At 38.0% G+C, this 11495-nt stretch overlaps 1 protein-coding gene across 1 annotated transcript; it reads left to right on the forward strand.

Annotated features, from left to right (window-relative positions):
* Window positions 1-7022: 7022 nt before the first annotated feature.
* sqstm1 (sequestosome 1) lies at window positions 7023-11454 on the forward strand. Its single transcript, XM_066649594.1, has 8 exons — window positions 7023-7312; window positions 8935-9030; window positions 9224-9558; window positions 9669-9840; window positions 9955-10035; window positions 10161-10345; window positions 10470-10665; window positions 10821-11454. The coding sequence occupies exons 1-8, from the start codon at window positions 7144-7146 to the stop codon at window positions 10979-10981; spliced, it is 1395 nt and encodes a 464-aa protein (XP_066505691.1). The 5' UTR covers window positions 7023-7143; the 3' UTR covers window positions 10982-11454.
* The last annotated feature ends 41 nt before the right edge of the window (window positions 11455-11495 follow it).

Raw genomic sequence — 11495 nt, forward strand, 5'->3', positions numbered from 1 at the left:
TTCTGTAGTGTTGCTGTTTGTAAATTGCCTCCATTTTTCAAACATAAGGCCAATATTTCCTCTCATTTTACTCCGTCTCTGGCCAAGGAGATTTTTAGAAGGGCAATGGGGCATTTGGGGTTCGATAAAATATAACATTAACTCTGTTCACTTGGTCGTGTCATGGCTGTAAGACTCTGTAAACCTGACCACACAGTGGACTGTAAAATGATTGGACAGAGGGCGGGACACAGGCAGGAAGGACCTCAAAGGGTGGAATCATAACAGTTCCACACCGGACTGGCCACTTCTCAAAGAGAATATACTGCTGTAGGAATGCTGTGAGAGGCAGCAGTGTTTTAGCTTTGACTGTTTCCTTAATCTATGATCACACACCCTGGAAATTTTATGACTAAGTACCGTAAATATTTTACAGATTGCTCCTTTAAAGGGGTGGTTCTTGAAAAGAATAAGAGAATAAATGTTACATAATAACTGTGACGTTTGGCCTATGCCTTTGTCAGCTGGTGATGCTTTATAAAATAGCCCCTGTTTAAAGATTAAAATGGGGAAATTACACAATTTTACAAAGAGTCTGACAAACAGCTACTTCATAATTAGGCCGGTGATTTTGATTAGAGTACAAATATTTTGGATTTCAGAAAAGAGGATGGCCATGGCCGGATAGCAGCATGGGGCAGACAAACACTTTCATTGGCTAAAAATTTTTATATTTTGTATATTTTAAAAAGTTAATATTTAGACTGTTTATGAGACCAGATAGTATATTATTATCTGTTCGTTCTATTAAACTGAATTATTGTGGGGGTTTTTTTCCTTCCACATTTTATAAAAGCAATCACATTTATATTGTATCAACCAGACATTTTATTTACTTGATAAAGAAACAGGGAGCAAACACTGGGAGCCAGACATTTATGAAGAAATATTTACTTTTCTATATAAACATCTTACTGAAAACACTGTGGTATATTGAATATTTGGTTTACTCTATTTGGTATATTGAGTTATCCCTCATTCTCTGGTGTTCAATGATTTTGCCTGTTTTCATGTAATTTTAAACAAAATGATGTGCACACGTGTAAGAAGTTATGAAGAATATCCACAATTTTCTACATTGTGAGCAGGGTGGCGTGTTCTTCCCATGTCTGTGTTGGTTTCCTCCAGGGTCTCTGGTTTCCTCCAGAAACACACAATGTTAGGTGATATGTGTGAGTGAATGCATGAGTGTGTGTCACCTTGCGAAGGACTGGTCACCATTTTTTCAGAGTAGGCACCAGACCCTCCACGACCCTGAAGTGGATAATTACAGACAATTAATAAATTTTTTTACACAAATTGGGTGTGCCCTCTAGGATCATTAAAGTATCTATCTATTGCTGACACAGGTGTGAACACGTAGCTTGTATATTGTCCTAAGAAATCACTGCAAATACAGTTATGTTACCGACATGCCATAGATGAACGTAAGGCTAAGTAACCAACAAAGTAGTAAGAAGCATGTTTCGTATGTGCATTCTTCATATTGTTATTCCTGTCGTATACAAAGAGCCTTCAATTAGGTGGATTCCCAATCATCAGTCCTCCACCTACAACTCAGACTTTTTACCTCTTCTCAAATTTGAAGAAAGAGCTCAGTGGAAAGCGATTTTCTGGTGATAGCAATAATAATAGATGGATTATTATAATTACATGTATTTTCTTAACATTTAAATCCAGCTATTTAGCTTAGCTTGTCAGTTAAATTTTGTGGTTGAAAAGTATATAAACTGTGTCTTTGGGGGTTGGGCTGCAGTTTAACTTGTTTATTCTGTGCAAAGAAAGAATAATAAAGCACATAAGAGGGTTAGGATTATTGGCCTGGGTAATTTTATGACTAGAGGTTCTGATTTTTCCCCACTGATGATCCATTTACAAATAGGTTAGAGAAGGTGTCTTTCATCAACTATCGATCCTAAATAACTTGGAATTTTTATAAAATACCTAATGCCTACAGCACTAAGTGATTATTTGTGGTTGTTCTTGTTGCTGTATACTTTACTTACTTTACTTCTTGTGTTAATTAATTTACCATCTAATGACTGAAAAAAAAATCTAGAATTCCACTAGTTGAGATGACTTATGGGAGAATTTTTTTTTTTTTTTTTTGCCAGTATTTATATATTAAACGCTGAAAATATTATAATACAGAGAAAAGTTCAGTCTTGGAGCTAAATGGCAGCTGACACAGAACCATCCAAAACATCATGACTTAATTAATACACTTGTGGCTGAATTCAATCAATCGTTCAGCGCAATGTGAAATAATCTTTTTCAGAGCCTTCCCCAACCTCCGCTTGACACTGTATTAAAAACCCCGATTTTGGTAGAAACACTGGGTGTCTGTACGCGTGGACAGATGTAGTATTTTAGAAGTGATAGAGTCTTAAGTTGATCTCATAACCATAAGCGGCGCTCATAACTCATTAAATACACAGTGACGACGCAGAAATGGCGCTGAAGCTTTTCCAGAAGTTTCGAGAGGTTACTTGCTTGTGGCAGAGCAGGAAGTGATATTAAGTTGCTACATAAACAAAGAAGAATCACATGGTGAGAGTGAGTCAGAATCAGGTGACAACACGGCTCCCATCGCCTCGTCTTGTATGACAACATTGCTTTCTTTCAGACTGTAGGAAATTAACAGAGGGCAATGTTGTCGTCACAGTAAAAAGAGAAGCTTATGGCACTCTCTGTTAAGAACAGCGCAATTAAATGTCAAGTAAAATAAGTAACAAAACAACATTAGGACAGTAGGACTAAATAACAGTATAAAAATCATAAAGTTTCAGAAAAAACTGCAACGAAGCTTCTGCCTACATCTTCCTGCTGAATTAGAACCATGATTTAAACCTGATACTTCCTAATGGACTTAAGCATACCCCTAGTTTCCTGTAGAAAACCTTTAGAAAACTTTATATTAGAAAAACATCATGTGAACCATTTATCATTTCATCATCTAGAACCATTTAGGACGCTTTAAACTGATTTAACTCATCAGGAAAACTCACAGTAACATTACAGACCATAGTACACCATTATTAAACCACTAGAAAACTAGAAGTGGTTCCTCTAATGTTTTCAAGCAGAGAGTAACCGTCAGCACAAGAACAATGTTATTCTGAAGTTAAGCTTGAAAATTAAATGTTTTAAAGATGAATATCAGTTTAAAATTGAAACAGAAGCCAATTCATTAGGAACTAAAAGTTAATGATTGCATATTTCTGATGTAGGCGACTATTTGTGACATTTATCATAAGTTCTTATCCAGAGCATCTTAAAGGTGCTTTGTGTATGGTTAGAGTTTGTATTCATATGTTCAAATATATAAATAATAATATAAAAATATATAAAATAACAGACTCAGCTCAGACAATGCCAGAACAGGTCATTGACAATTGTCTATAAAATGAGCGTCTCAGAGAGACTGGGTCTTTCAGAAGGAATGATGGGTTAGGGTTCAAATAATTCAAGGATAATGTAAAAAAAAAAAACACACACACACACACAAACAAGGCTCAATACCATCTCCGGGCCCCCAGGTAGCACTGCATTAAGAGATTGTGTAGTTGAAATTATAGCATGAGCTCAGAAACTTTTTATAAAACATTGTCTGTGAACACAGTTTGGTGCGGCATCCACAAATCATGCATAGAATATATATGGCTACTAGCTGAAGCTAGTTTGTAGGTTGTCTCAATTTTAAACCAAATTAACCCAACAAGACAGCATGTACAGGTTTAGGCCAGAGATAAAGTGGTAGTTCCATGCATACTGCGAATTGCCCCATCTCTGAGTTGTAAAGTACTTGGATATCATCTAGTCTGTGATGTCATTTTCACAAACTATTTAGTCATTAATTATGACAATATATTTTAATGTTATATGTTATAATGTTAATGTAATGATTGGTGTAATGTTTAGAGGAAGCACAGCTATTTCATTATGTCCTGACTTTCAGGAAGTTCACCCAGTGTTACATTTGAACCAATATTTACATATCGAACAAGTTTGTGTTGCTACAGTGAAAACATTTTAAGCCCCTTTAGTTTACATTTTTGTGAGAATTTGGGAAGACTGTCCAAATACTTTTGGAGTCAACTCTGGGGTAAACTAGTGTTGATATGAATGAAAAAATATTCAGCCCAAAATGATATGCTGCTCAAAAGGTGTAAAGTATTTGTGCCTATTCAGCATGACACAGCATGCTAATATAGCTAGCATGAGAGCTAAGCATCCACACACCACCATATTTAAGTGGGTTAGGAGAGCAGAGGTTGGAATTAGGATATATTTGACTAATACAGAGTAAATCCCCCAGTATTTCTCTTCAAACATAGTGATTGCATCAGAATTGAGCACGGAAAGGTGGATTAAACCAGAATAATCTAGAAAAATCAAAGGACTCATATCCCTCCCCAACAACACTGTTTTCATGTCAAATGAAGAATTTTTTTTTATTTATTTATAAATTAAATTTGTAAATAATTTTAATCTAGCACAATGTTAACATTTTCAGCATATTATTTTATATGATGCCTACTCATAATTTTATCTCTCATAGTTGTTGGTAATATTTGTATTAGTTTATTTTATTGAATAAAAGATTTTCTGAAATTTAAATCCGTTTAAAAGATTAAAAACTAGTTAGATCTTGTACACAGGACACTAATCTCAGCGGTCCGATGGTGGACCAGCAGTGGCCTACAGTCAGTGGGGTACTGACCATTATCAGCCAATGGACTGCAAAGGTCAGAGACTTAATTTCTTTATCACAAAAACTCATTAAATAAATATTATTAATATTTTTTCCTATTGAACTGTAAAGCCACTTATAAGGAAAAATAATGTCAAAATAAAATCTAGAACAAGTGTCCATAACTCTTCCGTTCATTACTAAAAGCTATAGACAAAATGGAAGTCCATCAAATTAAGAGCACTTAAAAATTTTATCTTAAGACAACAATTCCACACTTGCTTCACAGTCCACAGGTGTTTCTGCCCATTTCTTTGTCGTGAGAGGAAAACTCCTTTCTGTGCTTTTAAAAGGATACAGATGTCAAAAGTAATTTACTGAAAAAAGAAAAAAATGAAACATACAGAGCAAGAGCAATGTGAAAGATCGTCATAAAGCCCACACCTAAACATCACTAAATATGTTTGGGAATATATAAATCATAGAAACTGCAATCAAATCTGAACTCTGAATATGTGGAAAATTATTTTTGTAAATATTTTGAATATTTACTGTAATAAAATAATAATAGCCCCCTCCAGGGTGTATTCCCGCCTTGCGCCCAATGATTCCAGATTGGCTCTGGACCCCCAGCGACCCTGAACTGGATAATTCAATATCATTACAGATAATGAATGAATTAATAAAATAATAATATTAGTGTGCTGCCATTATATTATCCTGTTTCAAACATGAATATTATATATAAATATGTTAATATTGGAAATATTTATTTTTGCTATTTTCTCCGTATTGAATGAAAAACTAAGTGGACATTTTGACTGGATCTTTGTGTGGAATACAAGCAACAGCACCGCCATCATTTTCAGCACTGTGAAACTCAAAACACTTTTTGTTGAGACTATGTTGCAGTTGAGTCAAGATGTGGTAAAGTTTGAGGCCATAACTTTGTGGCATTCAACACAATCCTGTTAAGTGTACTTCCATCCCTGCCAGCAACAGTCAACAATTGCTGTTTTTGCTGATGTAATTGGTTTGCCCATGTTATCATATTGTCTAGATCATTTCCAATGAAACCTGATATTATGTTGTGACTGATGAACCTGTAAACTCTTGTTAGTTGCCTCATGCGGCTCTGAAAATCACATAAAATATTATTATATTTAAATGCATGTGTGAGAATTATACATCAGTAGTTATTACACAAGATGGGTTTGTTTAGTGACCTGTTAAGAACAGAAATGTGCAGCAGTTACAGATAGAAATAATCCAGATACAACAAATGTAACAATTTAATTTACAGAATAAAAGACAGATTACTAGATTAGAGATGCCTTATAAAAAAAGGACGATAGCAAGATTACTTTAAAACAGACGTCATGTATTCATTATGATATTCTTTCAGGTGGTCATCTTACAGTCATAATCTCACTGCTCTTAAGCATCAAAGCTTTTAGACTACAGATGGTGCCCACTTGTGGGGATTTTTTTTATCCTGATAAATATGAACAAGTTTAAATTCTGTGAAATAAAATAAGGCAAAATACAAATCCAAACTTAATTTAAATAGATAGGTTACATTATTTTAATACAATAGTTCATTTGTATCAGATTTCAGATTAAATATATAAAAAAATAATAAGTTCTCTGTGGTGGAGTAGGGGCGCAGCAGGTAGTGTCGCAGTCACACAGCTCCAGGGACCTGTGAGGAGTTTGGTGTGTTCTCCCCGTGTCTGCGTGGGCTTCCTCCAAAAGGTCCAAAAACACACGTTGGTAGGTGGATTGGTGACTCAAAATTGTGAGTGTCTGTGTTTCCCTGTGAAGGACTGGTGACCCCTCCAGGGTGTATTCCCGCCTTGCGCCCAACGATTCCGCGTAGGCTCTGGACCCACCGCGACCCTGAATTTGACCCTTTATTTTAAAGTACCCATTCTAAAACATGATTCTTACAGTCAAACTGTTAACTTCAAATGACAAAGGGAAGACTCACACATTGTGAGGAATACTGTCGTGTTTCATTTTTACATTATAAAAAAAAACAATTAATTAATCAACTTTGAGGATCGCTGCGGTGATGTCAGGAGGGAAATCCCCGTGCGGAAAATGCTGTGTCATTGCTCGGCCTTAAGCAGCCCCCCTTTGTGGGCCCCACCCCTGTGTTGTTGTACTGCCTCAGATCACAACAACACGCCGTGAGCTTTGTCCGCCTCAAGAAGCGCTAGGACCCGCCCACTCCGTCTCCAGGCGCGCTCCCATTGGCTGTGGCGGGGTATAAATATCGTGGCTGACGTCGAGCGCTGATACGGAGACAGTTTTCCGGACACTCAGCTGACTCGGTGTATTGAAGAGACGTGAATTTCTGCTGCGCAACAGACTCTCGGAGTCCCGGAACAGGCGAAAACCAGGCGAACATGTCGATGACGGTGAAGGCTTACCTCCTCGGGAAGGAGGACTGTCACAAGGAGATCCGCCGCTTTGCCGTGGACCAGGACGTGTCCACGAGTTACGAGTACCTTAACCGCAAGGTGGTGGACATTTTTACCAACCTTCGCAACGTCTCTTTCCAGATGTACTACAAAGGTAAGACTGGGAGCTTTCATAACACAGCACCGACTCTCTTTAAAGTAACAGTCAGTGGGTTGGCTGCGTGAGAGCAAAACTTCGTTCCTTTTCTGGTCTTCACCGGCACTTTATCACGGGTTTATTACACTGAAGCGCTAGGCCTGAACACAGGTTCATTAGGCTGTTACTACGCTGTAATTAACATTCAGTCACAAGGACATTTCACCAATTTTCCCAGTTTTTTTTGCATAAGTCGTAGAGCTTCAAAATAGTTAAGAGTATTTTGGTTTGAATTCTTATCAGCTGGAGTTAGAGACACAGTCTGTAACAAAAATATATTTAAAACAGAACATAAACAATGACCCTACAGACAGTCATCTGTGTGTGAATGCTATTAAAAACCAAAATACGTTGTTTATACATTTTCAATGGGAACTATTTTGCCTTACAACGCTGAATGAAAAACATTTAGTGAAATAACAGGGATGTTTCAGAGGCCTCCTAAGCGTCATAATTCTTGTTCCCATCATCACATCTGACCTCATCATAATTCCCACTAATCCCCTCTAAATTATTTTGTGTACACCTCAGTCAGGTAATACAGAACCAATAGATGAGGATTTCCCTTTTAAAGCAATGACCTTGTGCTTTTGGGTTCTTAACTCTGGCGCTTGATTGATTTTATTCTGTAATGGTGACCTATTACAGCATATTATACAGCAATGGCAGTGTCATGACTGCTTTCAGGTGTGTTATGTCTTGGACTGATTACAGCTGAAGTATTTGAAGCAGGTAAACAGATCAGCTGCTCAACTTGTTATCCTTCTTTGTCGGTTATATAAAACTCTACTCCACCTACAGGCATAAACAAGAAGAGAAAACAGCCAAAGACGGGACAGGCTTGTTTTTATTTTAAGATAAATCAACATATCTAAATGTAGTCCCTTAACTGCTATTTGTTTATACATTCTCTTCCCACTCCAAAATTTACATAGCGCTCGTATCATAGAAAAAAAACAATTTCTAACTTTGTTTACTTTTCTTGTTTTTCAAATATTTAAAGTTTCCAAATGGTAATACTTTGGCTATACAGCTGTGTTTGCATATCTGCCTATTCAGCCTGCTGGTGTTTATACTAAAGTTTTTCAGGAGTATAGGACGGGTTCAGCCCAGGCAACTATAGGAAGCAGTTTATATAATCAGTCTTAAAGGCACAGTAATAAAAACTGCCTTTTTATTCTTAAGGATAAGTGGCTTAAAATGTTGGGACTGTTCCTTAAACCATAATCATTTTATTACTAAAGACTAGAGTGGAACGTAATTAGAATTTGGATTAACGGATATAAGATCCTTGCATAAAAATATCTGTAATCTGGCAGGAAATCTTTGGGGATTAAATGTCAAAGGATTCATTATGTACTGTGATTTTATTAATTTGTTTGCATATTTTATATGAATATTAAAGTGTGTATACAGTGTTGTTTTTAAGTTACCGTGGTTTATAGTAGAGACTACAGAGCAGGATGTTCTGAGTATTTCACAAGTACCTTTGCCTTTGATAAAGATCTGTAATACAAAATAATGCATTGTTGCCATCACAAGACCAGCTAATCACTTTGTGTTGCTTTTCTTTCGTCTAGATGAGGATGGTGACATGATTGCCTTCTCCACTGACGATGAACTCATGATGGGACTGGCTCTGGTGAAGGATGACACCTTGCGTCTCTACATCAAGGGTACTTTGCACATTGTCAATATCTCTGATCTGAAGGAACTGAAAATTACCCGTCATGGTTCTTAAATAAAAATATTTTTACTCACATTAATAGAGTTAGTGTGAATTTACACTTCCTTCACTTCAGGAATGTGATCATTTTTTTTAAAAGTAAAATAGAGTCATTTTTAACTTAAAACTGTGTTTTGTTTCAGAAAAAAAGGAGCACAAGCGTGACTTCTCGCCTCATGGTGTCCCAGGGCACTTTTTTTCCCATCCTCCAGGACCACATCACCCCCATGGACACCACCACACGGGGCCCCCTGGACCACCACCTATGGGACCACCACCACATATGGGTCCACCTCATCACCCTCCCATGGTTCATCCTGGTGTGACCTGTGACGGATGTGAGGGCCAGGTGGCTGGAACTCGGTTCAAGTGCACCGTGTGCCAAGATTATGACCTGTGCTCCACCTGCCAGGCCAAGGGTCTCCACAAGGAGCACCCTCTCCTACCCATTTTTCACCCCATGGCCAACATGTTTGAAGTAAGCCCAGCTTAATCTGAACTTTTTAAAAAAAAAACTGATCTTGTTTAATTTTTTTTTTCTAACGGAAGTTAACATCCGTGTCTAAAACCTCTTCCTTTTTATGCTAGTGGTTCCCTCGTGGGAAATTATGGCGCAAGATGAGGCACTGCATGTGGGCTGGTGCCCAAGCTCAAGCTCAAGCTCAAGCTCAGGCTGAAAACCAGAGCCAAAACCAAAACCAAGATCAACCAGGTTCATCTGGAACCAATCCCAACTCCCAGGATGGCCAGGCCCAAAATGGTTAGTATCTTACAACCACAAACATGCTTCATACTAACTACTTTTGAGTAGTCTTTCATAGGCTTGTTCTGTTACCACTGCATATGAAACTTGATCAATTCTAATAATCCACAGGAGCCACCAACTCTGCCCAGGCCAACATGGAGTACCTGAAGAACATTGGAGAAGGTGTGGCGGCTATGCTAAGCCCTCTTGGTAAGTGCCCTGCTAATCTCACGCTAATAGCATAAAGCATTTAATTTTTTTTTTTTCTGCAAGAATGACATAAACATGCTAATGAGCCACATGTGTGATTAATGAAGGAAATGGCTTCTTAACAGGCATTGATGTGGACATTGATGTGGAGCATGAAGGTAGAAGGGCCAAAGTTACACCAACTCCTCCTGCCTCAAGTGGGCCTCCGAGTGGCCGTAGTGATGGTGGTTCAGGGGGTCTCCTTTCCAGAGGGGCAGAGGGAGGCCCAGTGAGTTCAAGCAGTGTGGGAAGTACCAGTGAGGGGGCAAAGGTATGGCAAAAAACCTCAAGTGTGTTTTCTTTTGAACATGGCTCACAAGAACACAGCAGTCAGCTCCTAAACTTGACTACTGTGTTCATGGTGGTATACTTAACATTTTAAATTGCTTTCACAGGATCAGAGTAATGATGATGAGTGGACCCACCTGAGCTCTAAGGAAGTGGATCCATCCACAGGTGAGCTGCAGTCCCTCAGGATGGAGGTGGATGGACAGACGGAGGATCGCCCTGCTCCACTTAATACCAGCTCCACCCCTAACCAAGGCCCCACCGGTTTGCGTGAGGCTGCCCTCTATCCACACCTTCCCCAAGGTACAAACAAAAACGTTCTCTGTTCTCAATGTTTACTAATATTTCCCATTTCATTTTGTGTCCTTCTCCTAAAAGGTCTTAGCATTACTCACAATATCACATTCATAAATGTCATCTTCCTTTTTAAATCAAGTTTTTTCCTTGTCCTATCTCAGATGCAGACCCTCGGCTGGTGGAGTCTCTCTCCCAGATGCTGTCCATGGGCTTTACAGATGAAGGAGGCTGGCTGACCAGGCTGCTGCACACCAAGAACTATGACATCGGGTCCGCCCTGGACACCATTCAATATTCCAAACCATCTGGCCCAAGGCAGTGACAGGGCAGCAAATGCTTAGAAATATATAGGGGTTACATTTACAGAATTACTTGGAAAACCCCATGCTAACACTATAGCAATCCTTACCAACTCTGCCTTTCCTAAATATGTAACAAATTCATTTCATACTGTTGGTAATAAATGACTCAGGCACTGATTTCTAAAATTTATTATCAATATTTTTTCTTTCATGAAATACAATTTGGAACCTAAACATTGAATTCAACATTGCGAATGGCATTAGGAGTGAGATTTTGGCTAAGTCATTTTGTACAACCAGAACACATTCCTATTAATTCTGGTAAATTTTAAATGCAAAAGATGTGGAACAAATGCTACTGGAGATCTGATACTGTTTTAAGGTTTCTACTTGTCTAACAATACATTTTGAAAGAAAATCTCGAGTATTTTTGTTAGTCACAATGAATAGGAATTGTTATATTCATTCATTTTCTCACCTTGTCTGTCAAATAAACAGTCTATATGCAACTCTAAAGTGTTCTGGATTATTTTA

The sequence above is a fragment of the Hoplias malabaricus genome, chromosome 17, assembly GCF_029633855.1.
Source record: "Hoplias malabaricus isolate fHopMal1 chromosome 17, fHopMal1.hap1, whole genome shotgun sequence".
Classification (NCBI taxonomy): domain Eukaryota; kingdom Metazoa; phylum Chordata; class Actinopteri; order Characiformes; family Erythrinidae; genus Hoplias; species Hoplias malabaricus.